This window comes from Tiliqua scincoides, chromosome 8 (assembly GCF_035046505.1).
Source record: "Tiliqua scincoides isolate rTilSci1 chromosome 8, rTilSci1.hap2, whole genome shotgun sequence".
Classification (NCBI taxonomy): Eukaryota; Metazoa; Chordata; class Lepidosauria; order Squamata; family Scincidae; genus Tiliqua; species Tiliqua scincoides.
The window spans coordinates 18,506,391-18,528,740 of NC_089828.1; the positions used below are offsets into that span (position 1 = coordinate 18,506,391).

Consider the following 22,350-nt stretch of genomic DNA (forward strand, 5'->3'; position numbering starts at 1 on the left):
CAGGGGGTGTTGTTTGTAGTCCACAATGATGCCAATTTTTGCCTCAGTGGTCCTTGGGCTCCTAAGAGTTGGTAACCACTGTTTTAAATAAAGGAGCAATTCAAAGGTGACTAACATAATAAAACAGCAACCATTAAATTGTAATCATCAGTGGGGTACCCCGGCTGAGAGGGTGCTGTTTCTTGTATGTATGGATCAAACTTTATAAGACTGTTGGATGGAATGGGGCCACTTTTGAGGACCTTAGTGTTCAGAGTGCAGGGTTGGGGCAAGACCTCCTGAGAGGGCATGCCTCTTACCTGATGAGGCAGCATACCTCTTCCTCATCATGGGCCAGCCTCTGCTCCTCCCACTTGCCAGTGCTCTAGCTCAGCACTCTACTCCACTTCTCCTCTTCCTCTCTGACCACTCTTCCTTTTCCAATCCAGAGAGTGGAAGGCAAGTAGAAGACAGAAATGGGTGCCTCCCCACACCAAAATCTGCTCAATGATGTCACTTTCTGCTTAATGATGTCACTTCCGGCCCTCAACAGAAGCCATGAATGCTAATTTCAGCCTTCTGTATGAAAGGAGTTTGACATCCCTGCTCTAGGCGAAGCTCCCATGGTTGTTTGGGAGGAGAAAAACCACCACTGACATCCCCCTGCTTTCACCAGTGGAGCTGGTGAGAAGACACTGCCCACAACCAATAAGCTTGGGATGCTGCTGTGTCTCCACAAGGGTTGGCAAATGAGAGATTTCTGAGCTGAGGCCTGGCAATCTCACAAAACAGGCCCCAGTGATGCCATGAGATGGACAACCCTTGAAAAGTTGAAAAGGTGGAATCTGGTAGCAGCGCAGGACCCAGTGATAAAGGGGAGGAGTCCAGCAACATCCCCCCCCAAAGGTCTGAAAGTCACCTTTGCTGCCCGCTTGAGATAAAGCAGGTTAAACAGTTAGGTATGATTGGTTGTGATGCAGCTTACAGAACTGTCAAAGGAAGAATTCTGGATATCGAATAACAAGAGCTGTTTAGTGCCGCCAGAACCACATGTTCTCCACTCCATCTTCATATTCCAGTCAGTTTTGGGAAACCTGCCTCCTTCTTTTACCACCTGGTGTGCCCACAGGCCCAGAGAGCTTTCACACTGGCAAGGTGTAACACTCTTCCTTCAGCCTTGTTAACGGGCAGGTTCAGCGGTATCCCCTACTTAGAGAGGAAATGCAAGTGTGGTAGGGATTGCGTTGAGACTTTAATGCATACCTTTTTTTGCTGCCCGCTACATGATGTGTCACGCAAGAAATTTCTAGGTCCATTGCTAGCTAGGATGCAGGGCTGGGAGGATTCAACCATGCTTCAGTCTCTCCTTTCCACTCCTGATCCTGAGACTCTGGATAATGTTGCTTCCTTTTTATCTGGGGTAATAGCCAGGCAGAGCCCTGGGACTCTGGGCAGTGACTGATGCTTATGCTTATGTTGTGTTGTGTTGTCTTTGTATATTCCTGTTCTGTTCTGTTCTTTCTCTGTATTTTATGCCAATAAAGGTCTTACTGAACTGAACTGAACTGAACTGAGATAAAGCAGGTTAAACACAGTCAGTCAGGACAAACTGGCAACCCTAGTCCCAACATGCCAAGGGGCTTAGCTTAGTGATTTATACCTAGACCTCCAGCAACTGGGCACCAGTTCTGCATGGGCAAAAATATACGCTACATGTGGTGTGCTTAGGCAGGCATGTTTGCTTCCTTCCTCTTCCCTCAGATGTCTCCTTTTGCCACAATGTGGTTCTGAAAGAGCTAAAATAAGGCCTTGTTTTGACTAAAGTGACAAACCCATGGCTTGATGCACTAAAGGCAGATCACAGATGGAGGCTCACTTGATAAAATTATTTATTGCATTTTGTTTTATTCCACCCTTCCTCCCATAACCTCAAGGCTTTGGTCTGTGGTAGGCTAGATTGAGTGTGACTGGCCTAAGACTACCCAGTAAGCATTGTGGCCAAATGAAGGAATTTGAACCCAGATCTCCTTGCTCTGAGTCCATATTCCTTGGACACGAAATAAAAAAATTAGTATGTCAGAGAGCAACAGTCTCCAACTTGTCAATAGCCAGGCCACACCTCAAATTTATTTACTTTAAATAAAATATTTATATTCTGACTTTCATAGGCCAGAGCAAATGCCCAAGTAGGCTCCACCCGCAAGATGGAACCCACCATCAAGATCCCAGCAGGCAAAAGAGCTGGGTGAGTGAGCACCCAATGGAGGTCAGAGTACAGAGCTCTTCTTTTGCCCCTTTTCTCCTTCCAGGCCACTGGGAAGAAGTGGAGCAGCAAAGAGTGACATGTAAATGGGATGAGAGAGTTAAAGGGGAATCAAGGACAGACAAGACAGAGGAAGTGCCATAGGAAAGCAGGCGGATGAGTGGGGAGACAGTTATAGGTTTACTCAGGTGCCACACTTCAGCCTTCCAACAAGACCTGTTTATTGTATAACTAACCAAAATAATCAACTCAGACCCTTACATAACTGAGAACGCAATCCTAACCCACTTAACAGCACTGACATAAGGGTAATGCAGCTCCTAGGTAAGGGAACAAACATTCCCTTACTTTGAGGAGACCTCCATAAGTGCTACCCAACTGCAGGATGCAGCGCATGTCCCATTGGCACAGCTATGCTAGTGCTGGAAAGTTGGTTAGGATGTGGGCCTGAGGTATCTAAAAGGGATGTGCCAATCCACTGTGGCAAGACTTGAGTCGAGTTCCGAGTCTCCATTCCCTTTGACCCGACTCGTGCCTGAGTCTTAATGGACGGTCTTCGGGACTCAGCCAGAGCCTTTTTTGGGACTCTGACTTGAGTCCGAGTCTTTTTCATAAACAAATGAGGTGCGGCTCCACAGAAACTACGGAGCTGCTGGCAGGGTGTGCGGGTGTCAAAGTTCTCATTTAACACTCCTCATCCCATCTGTAAACAAGAGCTCTGCAGTTCTTTGAGTGAGCACAGCAGTGCAGTTTCCGAATCTCCACTTATTCCTAAGAAAATCTTCTACTTCCAGTTTCAAAACACATGTGATGCGAGCCCACATGTGTCCTGCAAAACGTGTTCAGCGACTCAAGTCTGAGTCAAGTCGCCCATCCCTGGTATCTAAATGCCAGTACCTTTTTGGACCGCAGTCTCTCCTTTCAGGCCCAACCACTCACCAAAGCCTCTGCAGCAGGACTGAATTGTTAGGACCTGAAAAGTGACAAGATAAAAAAAAGTGAAGCTCAAAGCAATATTATGGGGTGAGGAAGTTCAAACCGACTTTCCCATAGTGCCGAGTCACCAGTAACAACCGTGATTACAGCCAGTTTCACTTCTTCCTCGACACTCATTGTGGGCTTATGAAATGGACAGTTCCCCTTTTACACAAGTTTCCTCAAAATCTCATTCTCTCAAATACTGGGTGTAGGACTTGCTCGCAAAGAAGTGGTACCCAATTCTTTTGGAAACACCCTTAGGGTGTGTAGTTACCCTGGTGTGCCCAGGACAAATGACCACACAGGGAGAACATTAACACTACAACAAAACTGTATTAATTAAAAGAGAGCAGAGTGGGAGAGCAGAGGATGTGGCAAATACCATGAACGGCACAGACTGCTCTGTCGGCGCAAAGCTGACTCCCTCTATTTATACTATATCACAGGAACCTTCTAGGGTATGTCCTTATATGGAAACTGTAAGCGTTAATGCCAGGTGTTCAGCTGAAGCCAACTGTCATAATTTAATTCGCTGGGAAATACATTGTTCTCTCAAAAGAGGGCTTCTTTCATACATACCATACAGTGGAAAACCACTCATGCTCAAAACCACTCATGTTTATACTGCTTTCTAGATTTAAAAGCTCTGTTACAATGCTGTCCTTCAGGAGGAGTGGCTTTAAAAACTTGGTTAACAGAAGGATACACCTAAGTGCAGCCTTTGTTTCAATTCCTCTTACTTCTTCTTTTCTTACCCACAATGGCCCGTCTTCATGCCACCTCCATTAAAGCACTTCCCACTCCTGACCAGGAGAATTCTCACTAGTTTCTGTGTACAGGTCTGTTCCCCTTATCTGTGAATTCTGGACCTGTGGATTTAACACACCATGGGTTCGGAACCCATGGTGGAGGGCCAGATTTAAGCTCCCAGATGTGATCGGAGGACTTGCCTGGGAGGACTTTCTGAGATGGAGAAACACCTCCATATGCAACTGGAGTACATCTCTGGTTGCATCTGAAGGTAATACAGGACTGACCTATGGGTTTGCTTATCTGCGGGTTTCAGTACCCACAGGGGGTCCGGGAATAGATCCCTCATAGATCCTGAGGTCCAACTGTACTTCAGAGAGCTCCTAAGAATAGGGTTTGCTAGTCATTGCATTTTGCCCATTCAATATACAGGATTCTCGAACAAACCCCTCCAAAAAAAAAAGTAAGAACATAAGAGTGCTGGTAGACTCACTTTGACCATGGAGGTTCAATTTAGCTAAAATGGCTAAGAACATAAGCACACAGCTGGATCAGGCCAAAGTTCCATCTAGCTCTACTGTTTCCAACAGTGGCTTAGGCCACAATTCTATGCACACTTTCCTGGGTGCAAGATGCATTGAACAGAATGGAACTTACTTCTAAATAAATATGCATATGGTTGCACTGTGGGGCTGGGAAGTCTATAACAGGGCGTGAGGACATTCCGTAGCTGTTACCCCACAGCAACTGATATTCTGGGCTGTACTGCCTCTAACCATGGAGGTTCTATTTAGAAGTTGTGGCCAAGTCACTGATAGACTTGTCTTATAGGTTTAATTAACAACTAAAAGTTCTGCAGAGCTGACCATTTTATTTGTGAAAACTATCTGTATATAGGCTGTGACTTTTTGTAAATTAATTGATTAGATTAATAGATTAAAAATTGCCCAGTGTCTAGGCTGCGACTGTCCAGGTTGTGCACCTGACGCTCACCTATATGTGTTTGAAGTGTCAGTTGAAAATAGTTTTATTTGCCAAGCCTTTTAAAAACAGGATCCAATGTTTTTATCTACAAGTTGCTTTTAGTGCTTTATTGCAGTTTATTCTTCTGCTTTTAAATGTTGTGCTTTTGTTTATAATACTATTTTGCAATGTCTGGTTTATTTTATTGGTTTTTAAAATTTGTGAGCAAGCCTGAAAATAATTTCATTAGGAGGCAGGGTAGAAATTATGCCCTAAATCACGCTCCTCCAAACCCTGGCCCAGGGGCCAGATCCAGGGTTTGGGACAAGCCGTCAACCCTTTCGGTGCGCCAATTGGGATGACGCGATGCTCTGAGTAGTTGCGTCTGCCTGGAAATCCTGGCGCTGCGGCACTGCACCATAGACTTGACTGCCCAGAGCATTGTGTCATCCTGATCAGGGGACATGAAGAGCCATGGCACACTAGAATGGGAAGCACCAGTTGCACAAGGAAGGCATTCCCAGTGCGCAGTGGTCTTCACTTTGGACACTGCTGCCCTAAATCAAGGGTATGCCTCTGTGAGCTGGTGTGTGTGTTGCAAAATGGTGACCTGAAAAGGCGGAGCCACTTGCCAAATGCTGGCTTCGGGAGGCAGAACTAGTCACGAAATGGCATAATTTACATTTTAGGTTGCTTTTACACACACCCAAAATTCAACAGTGCATGTGCTGCTCAGTATTCCACCCATGTTCCAGACAAGGCAGGGTTGAAATTTGAATCTGGCTTCTGGGATCCAAGGAAAACCAAAGAAAAAAATTCAAATTCAAAGCATCTAGTTGGGAGGGCAGAAGGCTTGGAAGTTACAATAGGTCACTATCATAGCTACTAGTGGCTCCAAAGTGACTTTCTGCCTGTACCTGCCTCAATTAAATTAAAACAGCTCCATTTTGCTCCCACTGCCAGAAATGACAAGGGAAGAGACTTGCAGTCCTCAGTGAGGCTCCCTGCAAAACCTAGGGCTTTGCACCCCCTCTAGCTACACCACTGATGTGACAACATTGGAAAGGACCTGTTTGAGGCAAGCAGGTATAGCAGCTGCACATTACTCGAGGCAAGACACAGAATTAAGTAGTGGTTGCACAAGCTACCCCCCTAGTAGGTGAAATCATGCCAATATTGGCTAGTAGATAGACAGCCTGCAGTGATTGCGACACAAACAAGCCTGGGCAACAAGATCCATCTGTCAGGGTCTGGCAACAAAGAAGCTGTGTCCGGGCAACCAAATTCCTCGGATAAGCAAGGCATGGAATTGGGCGTGTATTTCAAGATTGTGCCTGCTACCCCTGCCTCCAGCGTCCATACATTCACCGGAACCTCTGCCCAAATGCTCCATGGAATCTGTAACGGGCAGAGGAGAGAACCTACCTGTGTACACCTTGCACTTGTTTTGCCTCTGTGCAGAGATTCAGCTGCAAGTGGGGCAGCTGGTCCAAGCCCATTCATTATGCTTTTATTTTCATAACACCATGACAATATATGGCGTTTTACACAGACTGGGAGGGCACAAGACTCTGCCCCAAGAAGCTTACAAATTAGCTAAACAAGAGAGAAGCACAGAGGACAGGGAGAGAAATGGAGGTGAATTGTTTCAGTCATATGTTTTTAAGTTTAGTTCCGGTAGGGAAAGCTGAACATGGACACTAGGTAGGGTTGTCCGTTTTTCAAAAACAGCAGTTTTTCCAGCTTTTGCCTTTTTGTCAGGCTGACAGACAGCAAAGTTAAATCCCAGATCATTTTGGGAAAGCGGCTGTTGGTCACCACCCCATTCCTGCTGGGTCCTACTCCTTTGCCAGATTTGTAACATCACTGGGCCCCACTTCAGAAATCTTGGGTGTCCGATGCATCTGATGGCACCTCGAGTAGAGCCCCCCCAATCAGGAACTGTAAACAACACCACTTTGTACCCATTGAATGTTCGTTCCCTAATGCAAGAAGTTGACAAGTTTGTTGACTAAATGTTGGGAGGGGGGGGTGGAGGTACAAGGAGGGACAGAATCATGGCAAGGGACACAAATCGTTGCCATTTTTCAAGGCCATTGGAAAAGGCGTTTACCAGCTGGTGTTTTTAGCATGTGCTGCTATACTTCAATGAGGTGGGTTGACTCAGTTTTCATGAGTGCTAGACCTTTCCAGGGACAGGCAGTAGAACCAGTACTCAGAACCAGTAGAAGGGATACTCAAACTGTGTTTCAGGCACAATTTTTTTTTAAAAAAAAAAATATAAGGTTACCTTCAGGTTATGTGTATATGAAACATAACTGAATTTTGTGTTTAGATTTGGGTCTCATCCCCAAGATATCTCATTATGTTTATGCAAATATTCCAAAATCCAGAACACTTCCTATCCCAAGCATTCTGGATGAGGGATGTTCAACCTGTATTATCAATGAGACGGTCCTTAGAATAATCTATGTTGTTTCGGATCTGCAGAGCGACGCAGAGAGAAGGCTCGGTGTCTTTTATCTACTCGGCTCCTCTTGGCATCGGGAGGCAGAAAACTTTGGTCAATATTGATGAAAGCTCAATAGCAACCTGGTGCCAGTTTGCAAGGCTGGTTTTGCAGATGGCCTGCACGTGGCACGGATGCTTTTGCAAACACAGCCTCCCCCTTCCTCTCAACTCGAGATGAGCAGATAACCCTATAAAAGCCCTCTTGTCCTGGCTCATCCTGGCAAACAATCATGAGTAAGCAACAGAGCATACAGTGCTGTGGAAACAGGAAGAGCAAAAACAAATGCAATATGACAGTACTGTATCCACCATCAGATATCCTTTAAAAACATGCAGAACTTGAAAGGAGATGCCTACGGATATGGATTCAAGCAGCAATGATGACCGGCCCCCTACTGAGTGCTGTTTTCCCACTCAAAAATCATCCTGCCCCACAACTTGCTTAACTTTGCTGGGAGATGGGCGGGAAGGACATGTTGTGTATCATCCTGTATCTTTTCCCAGGGAAGCCGATAGGTGCAGGAAGGGGAGGCAACAGAGCGCAGTGATTGGGAAAACATCATGGGGCAGAAGGATTAAACCATCCCATCCCACAGCAGCTATTTGTTCTGCTCAAAATCAGAACCTAAACTGAATGTGGCTGCCAGGATGCTACTTAAGAGAGGTGGTAGAGCAGCAGAATGTACTATGTAACTCTGCAGTGCTTACCAGTTTGCTTCCAGGCTCAGTCTGGGTCACTGTTTTGACCCTAAATGGGCTGGGATCAGATCTGGTTAAGAATCTCTACCCACCATAGGAAACTGCCAAGCCAATCCACAGAAGCTCAATTCCGTGTCTCCACCACTGGCAGAACATGGCGGGTAGGCACAAGCAATGGTGAAATTCTACAACACCTTCCTGACAGCAAGCCCAATTGAACAAAATGGAACTTAATTCTGAGTAGATGTGCTTAGGTTTTTGCTGCAAGACGTCTCTTGTCCTCCAGGGATCATGAACTTTAAAAAAAAATTATTTTATTGCAGCTGCTTTTGACTGCTTTCATGGTTCCATGTCACTAAGGGCTATCAACATTCCGACACATATTGATTGCATTTGTTTTTAATTGTCACCACTGTAAGCCACCTTGGGTATTATATTCAGTCTCCAGTTGCAGCAGCCCTCTGATGAAAAAGCAACAATGAACATGTTCCGTTGTATTTGTAGGAAACTGAGAAGCATCCAGCAGTGCCCCTGCGTGTAGCTATTCACAGGATGCCCTGAGTGCAACAAGCATAGTCTGTACCCAGTGCCCATGTTTGCAAGGGACCCCACTGAAATAAAGGAAACGGGCTCTAGGACATGTGAGCCACCACTGTAGTGCGATGATAGGCCACTGAATCACCCTGACTGCTCCCTCCCAGGTGCCCACTGGCCAGGATCAAAGAGAGAAGACAGAGCCAGATCCCCTCTGGAATCTGACTCTGGACTGCAGAGGTCACATTCCCAAATGATATGTCAGGAGCTGTTAATTTTCAATCCTGGGAGTTTTCAGAAGGTTTAACCAGGTCCTCAGTAAGAAATTCCCTGGCCTGTTTTGATTTCCCTGCAGTGGACGTGCCAAAACCACCCACACGTGTATGGGCAGCAAGACCTGAGAAGACCTTTCCTGCAGAGGTTCTGTTTGATTTTCTCTTTGATGTCAGCATTCCTGCACGTCAGTGGACACAAAAAGAGCAAAGGCTAAGGAAGGGCCCCTTGCGAGCCTCCCAAAGGGAAATCTTTCACCAGGGAAGTTTTAAAAGCGGCCCATCTTAATCCCCCATAAAATCCCAGGTGCACAGGCTATACCTACAAAAGTCCGAATGGTCACTGGTTGAACGTTCTTCAACTTTTGAGCATGTACTGCTGTTCTGGACTTTTAGTGCACACCCAAATCATGCTTACAAGCAGAAACCCACAGCAGCTGGCAGTTTTACCCTACAACAATGTTACTCCACAGATCTCTTGCCCAAGCCAGCTCCAGTCCCACGATATGTACCCCCATCCCTACCACCAAAGTTTAGAGGCATACATTGTTCTTTCAGTCCCAAGTCCTTGCTGGCACATTTCCATAGGGCAGCACACATACCTGCATGAGCATCGTTATAAAGTAATATGGTGACTAGCAGTGTGGGCGTGGGAGCCATGAGCAGCTCCAGAAAAAGGCACAAGGGGGAGGGAGAGGCCTGAGAGGGAGGAGGGAAAGGAAAGCAGAAGTGTGGATGAGAGGAGGGGCTCTAGATCAGACTCTCTTCTCCTCTATACTTCCTCTCTAGCCCCTCCCCTTTTCCATATACAACTCAGTGGACTGAGGAGAGAAAGGAAAAATTGGTCAGAACAGCTCTTCAGCTCTAGGCAGGCAAGGCAAAAGTAGACAAGCAGGTAGGCTGGTGGCAACTGTTCCCTGATCATCCACCTGAGGTCACTTCTTCATAAATCCAGCCCTGGTATGAGCAGTCCTCCCAGTTTCCTTCAGCACAACTTACACCATTCTCTATTCTAGCAGGAGAGCTCTTGCAAGGATCACAACCAAACTGTCCAGCCACGTTTACCAACTCCTTCTTCAAGCATGGGACATGCGTTGGGAACGCACAAGAGGAGTTATGGGGCACCTTCTCTCCAAACATTCCTGAGTTCAGTTTCAGGAGATCCCAAATGTGCCAAATCAGAGTCGTGGATAACAACTGAATCCAACTGGGTCCAATTCTTACTTTGTGGGGGCAGTTTGTCACTTCTTCCAATGGCTTTTTCCATTAGCGCTCAGTGGCTGTCCAGGAGAAGGAAACACAACCTTTCCCTGGGGGTCGGCTCTATGTGGACAGACCCTGCTCAGCCAAGATCTCCGTTACTTTCTCCACAATGGTTGGCACTTCAGCCATGGCCCCACGACCTACACAGCGATAACAACGATACTTAGCATTGGCATAGCACTTTCTGAGCGTGCAAAAAAAATGCTTCACATGTATTGTCTTACCGCAACCCTGTAACATATTGTTATCTCCATGCTGCAGATGGGGAAAACTGGGGTGGTCAAACTTACTTAACGATGAACTTCAGATGTTTTAGAGCCACAATATTTAAGAAGTATTTAAATTCTTAAATATATTAATTCACTACAAACATTAAACGTATGTTTTATGCAATACAAGGACATCTGCAAGAGGGATCTGAAGGCCTTAGGAGTGGACCTCAACAGGTGGGAAACCCTGGCCTCTGAGCGGCCCGCTTGGAGGCAGGCTGTGCAGCATGGCCTTTCCCAGTTTGAAGAGACACTTGGCCAACAGTCTGAGGCTAAGAGGCAAAGAAGGAAGGCCCATAGCCAGGGAGACCGGCCAGGGACAGAGTGCACTTGCTCCCGGTGTGGAAGGGATTGTCACTCCCGGATTGGTCTTTTCAGCCACACTAGACGCTGTGCCAGAACCACCTTTCAGAGCGCGATACCATAGTCTTTCGAGACGGAAGGTTGCCAACATGTTTTAATCCACTCTCAATTTATACCCAGTAACTATAAAGCTTGGAAATATCTTATTTACCTTTAATATTAATTATGATGCAAATGGAGCTCAGGCAACATACTTCCAAGAGCCACATGCTGTATGTCAAAGAGTAGCATGTGGCTTGCAACTGTGGTTTGGGCACCCCGATCTAGCACCCGAAGTAGTGCCCCCCACATCACACAACACCTTGCCTAGGGTGGGTGCACTTGCTGTTAGCTCTTCCGCTCCACCTCCTGTTCTCTGAATCCAGAAAGCGAAAGGGAAACAGAAAAGGAGAGGAAGTGATGAGCCCACCTCTCTCCTCTACATTTCCACTTCACCCCCCTCATTCTTTTTGAATCCACAAAGTGGAAGGAAGAAAAGCAGGGGAGATAAACATCCCCACTCCAGTCAAACGCTTGAGGAGACCAGTTCAGTTAGCCTCATAGACAGAGCGGGCCTGTGGGAAAGAAGAAGCACACAGACAGCTGGCTAGTTACTAACCTTCGTCCCCACAGACCAGCTTCTTCACAATACAAGGAATCTCCACATAGCCAAAGCCTTTCAGCTGCTCCACCTGCTGAGCTGTGATTGGGTGTTCCCACATGGCCGTGTTCATGGCGGGACAGAAGAGCAGCGGTTTGCTCAGATCCCAGGCACGGATGACACAAGTCTGCAAAGGAAGTCAAACTATTGCAACGAGGCTATGGGATTGCCCGAGGCAGCCTCTTCAACAGCAGATGGATGGGGACTGTCCATCGTCTCCCCCCCATCAGTCCTCTTCCCATTCCCTGGAGTTAAAGACGGGAATGCAATGGAAGAGGAAGCAGAGAGGAGAAGAGAGTGACAGGCTAGAGTAGCTCTTCCCAGCTCCACACTTCCTCATCCACTCTCTTCTTCCTTTTCATTGAAGGGAAAGAATGGCAGAGACTGCCCAGGTAACTCCAGGGCGCATTTGGCAACATAAGGCCCCAACAGAAAGAAGCAATGGCATTTGGCACACCTCCTCGTGTGCCGGGAACTGTTCGGCTGGCCCCCAGAAGCAGAAAGCCGCTTTTCCATTTCAACCCAAAGTGGTAAAAGACCAGACACAAGTATACCACCTCAGTGAAAACAAGGCCTTCATAATGTTTACTGCAGTATACAGTATAAGCATTACTGCCACTGTCAGGTGTGAGTCATGCCCAAAAGGTTTCCCCTTCGTTGCTCAGGAAGGAAAATGTGCGTTCAATAAGGAGTCATTCCATGGCAATGTGAAGACCTGAGAAATGTTACGTGCGTTTTTTTTAGGCACGGGGAACACAAACACACACTCGCTCACAGAGCACATTTGCACACCCCCACTATTCAAGTCAAAAAGCTGCTTCTAAAATTTCAAGAAGGTGCGTCCCCTGAGCAATGAAATTTGCAAAAAGTAAGCGTTATAAAAAAAAGGGGGGGGGGTTATTCTTGTGAAAAATTGCAAGGAATTCCGGTTTAATAGACAAGAGAGGTTCTAGAGCAAGGGAAGGTTATAGAGACCCAGAATGCTTTCTACCCATAATGCTCCTCAAAAGCATGGTGGACAGAAGGCAAGGCAAGAATGCCATTTCTATGCGCAGGCAGCTCAGGAAGAACCTAGCAGGAACTCACCAGTAAATTGTCACAGAGGCCATTGGCAATCTTGGCCAGGGTGTTTGCATCCAGGGGAGCGACAAGCATGAGGTCGGCCCAGCGCCTCAGATCGATGTGCAGCACAGGATCCGTGCGCCCTTTCCACAGCTGCAGAGCAGATATCATGTTGAGATAAAGATCAGGCTTCAGTGAAACCATCTGGGATGGTTAAACACACTTACGGCTTGTGTAGTTGGCAGGCACTAAAACAACCTCCCCCACTCTCCTGCCGGAGACACAAAGGCCATGCGAAGTGCTCTACAAGCAGGAAAGTGGAAATAAGAAAGATACAACAACCCTATGAGAACTGTCAGGCTGACAGACAGTGACTGACCAAAGGGTGCCCAGTAAGCTTTGTGGCTGAGTGAGGAGCTGAACTTGATTCTCCCTGGCCCTAGTCAGGCACTGACTACAACACCACACTGCCTCTACAGAGATCAAATGAATAGCGCAGCGATTCAGATAAGTACATTGCTTTCCAAAGGCAAAATGTACAGAATGGGGTGTCACCAGCCAGCTTCCATACCAAGAAAAGTCAAATTCTGCAACTGAAGAAACCTGTGTACATTAGGAAAGTCGGTCACTGCTCACACTGCAGACAGCATCCACAGAAACTGGGAGTCAAGAGTACATATGCAGTCACCTCTAGCCGCACATCAAGAGCTAAATGGGTCAAACTTCCATTGGCACTGACCTGCCATTCATCTGTGTCACTGTAGAGGGGCACAGGAACCTCCTGAGGGTTGTAGAAGTGTTTGGCGTTCTCCGTAGTCACCACCCGTACTTCTAGCTAACAAGAGAAGGAAGGAAAGAAGCTGTCATGGGTTAAAACCTAAAACCCTTCCTATGAAAATTCAACATATACTCTGAGATAAGCAGGACTAGGATTGCAGCCTCTGTGTGGCACAAGAATTTGCAAAGCCAGGGCCACCTCATTGGGCACAAGAGGATTATCCTCAGCAAGTGGTCAGGAAGATCCACACACAAAAGATAAGCCTTGCAAACAGCAGGGCCAAAAGCACAAGAAATGCATGACCCACACCAGAGCCAGGAACGCTATGTTACTGCCAGCTGTGGTTGTGTGTGGTTCCTGGGCTTATCTTGCAGACATCTAAGCAGGACAGGCTACATCCCTTGCATTTCAGAGTCTTCTGGCTGTACATCCTGTGACTAACCATTCACTCTCCCTTGTTTACAAGACAGAAACAAATCTGCCCCAACTTTGCACATGTTTTATGTGTATGGTTCCTGGGCTAATCTTGCAGACATTTAAGCTCTACCAGGAATTCTCACAGGCTGCGTCCCTGGTATTTCAGAGACTTTTGGTCATACATTCTGAGAATATAATCCTTCTCTCTCTCTCTCTCTCTCTCCCCCACAAGACAAAAATGAATCTGCCAACTTGATAAACATTTGATACATAAACCATGAGGACCATATGAAGTGGGCTCTAGCCCACAAATGCTTATGCCACGAGAAAACAGCATGATCCTTAAGGCAGGGATGGGCCGCAATTCGGATGACTCAAGTCACAAAAACATGTTTTTTGCGACTCATACAGACTCGAGTCGCATGTCAAAAACTTGAGAACTGACTCAGGACTTGGGTTTTACTCTAAAAATGAAAAGACTCAAATAGACTCTAGACTTGCTTTTGTGTGTGCTTGTGACTCTGTTCTTTGTGCAAGCTTGCTTGTTTTTCCTCCCCCCCCCCCACAGCTTCTGCAGCTTGACTTACTTTTTGAAAAGACTAACTTGAATCAGATTGACTCTAAAAATGCCTCTGGACAAGTTGCAATGGCCCCCATTATGACTTGTTTGTGACTCAAGTCAAGGGGGGGCAGAGACTCAGGACTTGATGTGAGACTCAAGGAAGTGACCCCAGGACATCCCTGTCTTAAGGTGCCTCCAAGATTCCATTTTTTGTGTTGGCTGAGGTGCTGCATTTCCAGAGAATACTTGGGATTTCCCCCTACTGCTCAGAAACCACTAGCTGGCGATTGGCCAGGACTGCCAGGTCTCATCAGCTGCAGTTGCTAACTATATGCAATGCTAGCCACAGAGAGACTCTTAAGAAGATTTTTGCAGCACTAAAATAAAGTTCACTATCCTTGTGGAAGCAACAGGAGCAATAAAGCATAAACCCTTTGGATGAAGCACAAGGTATCCTACAGCTGTGGCCAAGAATCTGTTAAAAGTTGTATGTACATTCAAACAGGATGCAAAGCATATGAGCCATAAAAAAAAAAAAAAAAACAACTGGGAAGGGAGTGCAAAGTACTTTATTGCAATACAGTACTTTGTAATTCACCTTGGTGAACACTGCCACTTGCAGGTCAAAAGTATTACTGCACTCAAAAGCTTGGCAGCTGAGATCATCTCCCACGGGAGTGTTTGCATCATATCTTAATGTAAAGAGATTACTGACAAAGGTAGGTGGCCCAGAACCCAAGTGTTCATGCCATATGCACTGTCCTATACAACAGCAGAGTTCCACTAACAAATGAGATGTAGTGGGTGAGCACAAGCGATAGCCTGTTTAGTTGTGGTACCAATGTTTTGGAATGCTCTCTTGTAGGGAAGCCTGCCTGAAGGTAGCCAGTGCCCAAGGTGGCACATCCAATGCTGCTGTCCCTTCCCTGGCAGTGTGCCAGCTGCTGATGCCTCCGATGCCACCATTCCTCCTCCTGCTTCCTGATTTCAAAAAGGAAAAGGGAAATAGCACAGAAGCGTGGAGGAAAGGAGATGCTCTAGCCCAGTGGTTCTCAAACTGTGCTCCTAAGAGCCCTGGAGCTCCCTGAGATCCCTTCAGGAGCTCCACAAGTACATTGTGGTCATCATCTGCCTAGCGCTGTGCCAGCCTGCGCATTCACAGGCACTCTGGGGAGGCTGCACACATGCCTTGGCAGAGCTCCCCAAGGTTCTGTTTAGGAGTGAAAAGGCTGCAGAGACCAAAAGGTGTGAGAACTGCTGCTCTTCACTTCAGTTCGACCTTCCAGTCCTGACTTCAGGAGCAGGAAGAGGAGTGATGGTGACTGGCAGGCAGACCATAAGAAGAGCCCTGCTGGATCAGGCCAAGAGCCCTGCTTCCTCTATCACATAGTGGTTCACCAGATACCTGAGCACACAAGACAACAAGATACCTGTATCCTGTTGCTGCTCCCTTGCATCACGCATGCAGAGACAGACTACCTCTAAAACCCAGAGGCTGCATACAGACATGACTTGTAACCTGTGATGGACTTTTTCTCCATAAATCTGTCCAATCCTCCTTTAAAGCTACCTAGACCATGTGTCACCATAACATCCTGTGGCAAGGAGTTCCACAGATTAATTATGCACTGAATAAAAATGCCCCTCCGCCTCCACAGCCTCAGTCAGCCTCACACACAGGCTGGCCCTAAGACAAAGAAGCAATGGACACTTCCTACTACTGAAAATATAAATAGCCAGCAGTTATTCAAATCTGTCCACCAAAGAACTACTCACTGAGGGGATCTTCAGGAGCTCCAACACAAGAAGAGGCAACTTTAAAGCAGCAACACTTCCAGTGACCCCTATGAGGATGCGGACATTCTTCCGGGTGTGGGGTTGTGGATCACAACGGGTTAGACTATTCATATCAGCCTTAAACAGCAATCACGTCTTATCTACAAGCAGGGAAAAAACACAGCCATTATTGCTCTCAGACATCAGTGGCGAATCTGCATTGGCTCAGATGTTTCCTCACACAAAGGATGGTTTGTCAGTTTTTATTACAGTACAGAAAATTCCAAAGCAGGACAACTGCAGGAGAAACTCATCTCTATGACACATATATTTCAATGGGCAACAGAGGGTTTTATTTTTATTCCAGTTCAAGTGGGGATCTAGTCTCCATATTGCAGGGTAGCAGCTAACAGAAGCAACCCTTTCAGGGCACCAAACAGCCTAGGAAAAGGAGCTTTGCAGTACTGTTCAGGGCTCTCAGATGGTGGAAGGACAAGTTTCAGAAAGGGGAAGGAAAAGGGACCCCCCATCTTTCTCTGGAAAAGAATCCCTACTGTGTCATATCCTGCAAAAGAGCTCAATTGTTTTTAAACCACATGGCACTCATACTAGTCACTAGGGGTCAAGCAGGCTAATTCTCTCCCTCACAATCTCCCTCCTATAGTGCTTCATACATATGGTATTGATGAAATCCCTACAGAAACCTTATAAGGCAGTGATTTTCAAACAGTGTGCCACAAATGGTCTGCAGGCGTGCTGTGGGACTTTGAGTGAAGGGAGGGTCATTTATTAGTGGGGCCATTAGGGGGATGTGAGCCCCCCCATCAGCAGTGCAGTAAATTGTCAAAAGACAAATAAAAACGTTAAAAACCTCTGTTATAAGGCATTATAAGCCACATATTGCAGCTGAGGCTGGGAGCGAGCAGCTTACCTAGTGACTGTCATGGCAGAAACCAATTCAAAAGCTCAGGCTGCAATCCTATCCACACTTTCCTGAGAGAATGCCTCATCAAACACAATAGGACTTATTTCTGAGTAGACATGCATAGACTTGGGCCCTCAGGCTACAATCCTATCCACACTTTCCTGAGAGTAAGCCCCATCAAACACAATAGGATTTACTTCTGAGTAGACATGCATAAGACTGGGCTCTCGGGTTACAATCCCATTCACACTTTCCGGAGAGTAAGCCCCATCAAACACAATAAGACTTACTTCTGAGTAGACACTCATAGGATGGGGCCCTCAGGCTACAATCCTATCCACACTTTCCTGAGAGTAAGCCCCCTCAAACACAACAGGACTTACTTCTGAGTAGACATGCATAGGCTTGGGAGCTTAGTCACTATGCAAGTAGGGAAGAGAGAGAGGCTGCATGCCAGCAATGCCACGTGCCCTGAATCTCAGTCCTCAGTGTACAGCTACTGAGCAATGGGCTGAGTGGGTGGGTGGGGAATTCTGCACATGCTCAGAGCAACTGTTGAATTCTGTACATGCTCAGAGGAACTGCTGTTATGTATACACAAGTGCCTGATACATCTCCCCTGGGATTGGATATTCCATTCAGAGGCACTGAGGGGCACAGAGATCGCATCAGACTCTAACAGCCCAGCCCAGCCCAGCCCAGCCCTGCAAGGGTGGGGGGAGGGGGAGAGGTCCCTGCCTGGGCCTCGGGGCCTCACCCCCCTTCTCTGCTGTCACGTGACAGTGCCAGATGACGTCAGCCCCTTCTAAAGCGCTTCACCAGACTTACTTTAACCCCGCTTCCAAAGCCGCCGACGGCGCATGCGCAGATCGTCTCCAGCAGTCGTCTTGCAGGTCAGCGGAAAGGGAAGAGCCACGCGCTGTTCATAGAGGCGATAGGCACCTAGACTGAAACCTAGACTGACTGCACAGCAAGAGTGAAAACACAGGACCCAACTTCCGGGTCCTCATACCCTTTGGAGGAGTGAAAGCTGCCACTAGAAAAGCAGCAGTTGATGCTCACTGCACAAGGAGTGGGACAAAATTATGCAGGGGATGGAGAGGCTGGACAGAGGTTTGTTGTCTTCCCTCTCACACAACACCAGAACCAGGGGGCAGCCACTAAATTTGAGTGTTGGGAGAGTTACGACACACCAAAGAGCTTATTTCTTTACTCAGTGTGTCATTAGTTTGTGGAACTCCTTGCCACAGGATGCAGGGGAGGCATCTGGCCTATGTGACCTGGGATGGAGAGAGTGTATGGAGGGATGCCCTTTTCCCTCTCACACAGTACCAGAACCGGGGGGCATCCACTAAAATTGAATGTCGGGAGAGTTAGGACAGATCAAAGAAAATATTTCTTGACACAGAATGTAGTTAGACTGTGGAACTCCTTGCCACAGGATTTGGTGATGGCATATGGCCAGGATGCCTTCCAAAGAAAATTGGACAGAATTCAGGAGGAAAAGTTCATCACAGGTTTACAAGCCATGATGGGTATGTGCAACCTCCTGGTTCTAGAAGTAGGATGACTCAGAATGCCAGTTGCAAGGGAAGGCACCAGGATGCAGGTCTCTTGAGGGGTCTGAGGGGGAACATGATTGAGACATACAAAATTATGCAGGAGATGGATAGAGTGGATATAGGAAAACTCTTTTCCTTCTCACACAACATCAGAACCAGGGGGCAGTGACTAAAATTAAGTGTTAGGAGAGTTAGGACACACAAAAGAAAACATTTCTTTACCCAGCGTACCAATAGTCTGTGGAACTCTCTGCCACCGGATGTGGTGATGGCATCTGGTTTAAATGCTTTTAAAAGGGGATTGGAGAAATTTCTGGGGAAAATTCCATCACATGTTATAAGCCATCTTGGGTATGTGTACCTCCTGGTTTTAGGCTACCTCAGAGTGCCAGATGCAAAGGAGGGCACCAAGATGCAGGTCTCTTGTTGTCTTGTGTGCTTCCTGAGGCATCTGGTGGGCCACTGTGAGATACTGGAAGCTGGACTAGATGGCCTTTTGGCCTGATCCATCAGGACTGTTGATATGTTCTTAAGGATTTTAGCATAGTAGTGATTATTATTTTTTTTTTTTTACAGTATTTATTACCGCGCTGATCCCTCCAACAAGGAGCAAGAAGGAGGAGAGCTCATGCTCTTTCTGATTCAGGCCTTTTAATGTATAGGCAATACGGTTTGCATGAATGAAAAGCTGCTTCAATTTTAGTCCACCAATACATGTAATGGTGTGTGACTGTAGAGATTTTCCTCTATTATTTCTATCTCTATGTCGCTCTTGGCCTCCAGGTGCATGATGGGAATTATAGTTCCATCAGTATTGGTGGACACTAAGGGCACGTGTGGAGTTGCAGGAGGAGTTGCAACTGCTATCACCGCCTAGCGGTCTGAGCTGGTAAAGCAATGCAGAAGGCGCAGGTAGAGAGGTTTATTAGATGGAATGGACGAGACCTGTATACAAAAAGTCAGAATTCCCACACCTAGATCAGAAGTCCTTCAGGGGGATGACTACTTATTTATTTATTTATTTATTTCTATTCTGCCTTTCTCCCTGAAAAGAACTAGACTCCTTTTCTGCAACATTTTAGTTTTCTAGGCAAATGAGAATATTTGTGTAGCAAAGGATCCCATCATCTAAGGCCCTCCACTCCATCACCCCTATGCACACGCCACCAACAGGGACCTAGTGACAAAATTCTGAGTAGTTTGGTATGTCGCAGTGCAAATACATAAAGCACTGAAAGGACAAACTAGGGAATTCAGCATCTCTGTGCACACCCAGTCCTCTGAATATACTGGGGGGTGGGGTGCGGAAAAGACTGCCCAAATTAAATCATGCCCTTGCCACTTTGCTTCTGCCAAGATTGTTTGTTCATTGCTGAGCACCTCCATTTCATTCATCTCTTGTGTAACTCAGGGGTGTCAAACATAAGGCCCCTGGAAGAAATTTATCTGGGCCCCCATTATAATTGGGCTTTTCAAGCTTGAAATTTGGGGTCCCTCGTGTTTTGAAAATATGAGCAAGATTCGCATATCCTCTGTCATTTGCAGCAAACAAGTTTCTATGTAAGAACAAATTGCTTATTTCTGGCCATCATCTGCTTAATGATGTCACTTCCAACCCTCAGCAGGCACCATGAATGCAGACTTCAGTCCTCTGTATGAAAGGAGTTTGACAGTCTTGATCTGTTCTAATTCATAGCCAATCCATGAGTTGCAAGTCAGCAGGGGGGCCTTTTCAGCCTCCTCACCTGGCCACTGTAATGTCATCACACAGCAACCTTTAGGTGGCAAGATGCAACCTGAGGCAACATAGTTGCCATGAAGTGGCTACACTGTATCCAGATCTTGGTTGAGCATTGTAGCATTTTAATCATACAGCCAATATCTGACCACTTTCCAACCATCACAATTAATCAAGACACTCTTTGGTCACTTTTTGCACCTCTTTGGTCACCTTTTCCCAATCTTTCTCTTCTCTCACCCATCCTCTCTCCCAGGACGGCCCTCTGCAACTCTCAGGGTACATAACATTTGTGTGCTACAAGAGAAATACTACTCAACACAAGATTAGTACAAAGTACAACCTTTGATATAATTTTTTTATTCATCTCCAGATCGACACTGTTTCATTAGGGACATACATGGAATGATTGAATAATCACAAGTGGTCCCAGTAATTAAAAATCCCCCCTTTTATTCCATTGTTCTATATAACCTTTTTTGCCCTTTTAAACTCTGTTGTGAATAAGATACATTGACATGATTACTAATGGCACCACAACGGTTCTGGAAGTTTGTGATCAGAAATGTGAAACGTTAGAGTCCCTCTCTTCTCCACCAGACAGGAGTTTAGCTGAGGGTAGATCTCTGGCATGCTAAAATAAGGAGAACCCACAATAATGCAGTGCAGATCTCCAGAAGCTATTGGCATTCCCTTCTTAGAAAGGAAATTATATGACAAATGACGTCAACCCACAATTCATCATCATCAGAGTCTGAGGACACAATCCTATCCAACTTTCCAGCACTGATGCAGCTGCAATTCAGCCTCAAGGTAAGGGAACTGCCCCCCTTTGTGACTGCACACCCCCACATAATGCAGCACACACTCTGTTTGCATGGTTGCATCAGTGCTGGAACACTGAACAGGACTGGGCCCTCAGGTTGCAATCATATACAACTTACCCTTAAGTAAGCCCCACTGAATATAGTAGGACTTTTGATTACATATCGATCAGATTGTGCTGCGAATTTAGTTGGCTTCATTCACTTAACCAGTCACTGATCTCCAATAAATGAAAGCAACATAAAAATATAGAAGAGATGGGTCCAAGTGGTGGGCCATGAACTATATCCCAAAGCCAACTGCCACTGCCACATCTTCCCCTCCAGGCTGAGGGCTCCTAGGTGGGCAACGATTTCTGCAAACAGTGGCATGGGAAAGTCCTGCCTGTGGCAGAAGTTCAGCTTGTGGCAAACCAGTCACATGCATGTGCCACAATGTGCTGTGTTCTGCTGTGGATTGAACAATCAAATGCACACTGTCCCCAAAACCGAACCCTGGTGCATCACAGTTTGCCCAAAACCAACATGCCACAGACTTAGATGTGCCACAGACCAGCCTGTTCTCATAGCCACTAAGTAACCCAGGACCTGATGGCTTACTTAGAAGGAAAAAGTGAGGGCAGCTGAAATTAGGGCACATGAGTAGAAACAGGTGCTGGTAACTGTGAGGGATTGGTGCCGGAGGGCAGAGACTGTGCACCCCACCACTCAGGGTGTGAACATCACATCTGGCCCACTCCAGTTGGTTACATGAAGAGATGGAACTTCACAACCACCATAGGCAGCCCTTGAGGACTCAAATCCAGCAATGTCTCTCCAATCCTGAGACATTCATTGAGCACCTTCAGTTCCTGCAAACCACATGATACCCACTGCAGGAGGATCCCCCAGAAAGGGAGTATGTCACTGAGCCAGAGCACTTGGCTCAGCCTGCAATCCCTGAGATGCAGTTCTGGCACAGGACTCGTCCACACTAAACATGCCTCATTTAAAGACATAGAACTGCCCTTTCGGCTTAATATAACACAACAGACAAGGACAGCTGAACGCTACCCTGCACATAGAGTCAAGTTGCCATTGATAGCTTGGAAGTGGTTAACTTGGGTGTGGACTGTACTACTTCAGATGGGAGCTCATGCAACAGAATGCTCTTCCATGCAAACACATTCCACGTACACAGAAAACTAACAACGAGGCAGAAGAACTGTAGCCTAGCTGTCTC

At 46.6% G+C, this 22,350-nt stretch overlaps 1 protein-coding gene across 5 annotated transcripts; it reads right to left on the reverse strand.

Annotated features, from left to right (window-relative positions):
- Nucleotides 1-1,955: 1,955 nt before the first annotated feature.
- PPCDC (phosphopantothenoylcysteine decarboxylase) lies at nt 1,956-17,875 on the reverse strand. Of its 5 annotated transcripts, none has more exons than XM_066635763.1 (6): nt 17,833-17,875; nt 16,080-16,240; nt 13,286-13,381; nt 12,571-12,699; nt 11,443-11,611; nt 1,956-3,215 (listed from the first exon to the last, which is right to left on the reverse strand). In XM_066635763.1, exons 2-6 carry the CDS (start codon nt 16,209-16,211, stop codon nt 3,178-3,180), a joined length of 564 nt encoding a protein of 187 aa, XP_066491860.1. In that variant the 5' UTR covers nt 16,212-16,240; nt 17,833-17,875; the 3' UTR covers nt 1,956-3,177. The 5 variants fall into 5 exon arrangements, with proteins under 5 accessions (XP_066491860.1, XP_066491856.1, XP_066491857.1 ...); XM_066635759.1 differs by lacking the exon at nt 1,956-3,215 and adding an exon at nt 8,527-10,352; XM_066635760.1 differs by lacking the exons at nt 1,956-3,215; nt 17,833-17,875 and adding exons at nt 8,527-10,352; nt 17,388-17,630.
- Between the last annotated feature and the right edge of the window lie 4,475 nt (nt 17,876-22,350).

Bases quoted from the DNA above. Each gene is read 5' to 3' on its own strand.
- PPCDC (XM_066635759.1), bottom strand. From the start codon at position 16,211: ATGAATAGTCTAACCCGTTGTGATCCACAACCCCACACCCGGAAGAAT. The intron at 12,700-13,285 runs GTCAGTGCCAAT...TCTGCTCTGCAG, and splicing joins GTGACACAGATGAATGGCAG to CTGTGGAAAGGGCGCACGGA. The intron at 11,612-12,570 runs GTGAGTTCCTGC...CTTCCTTTGCAG, and splicing joins GCCTCTGTGACAATTTACTG to ACTTGTGTCATCCGTGCCTG.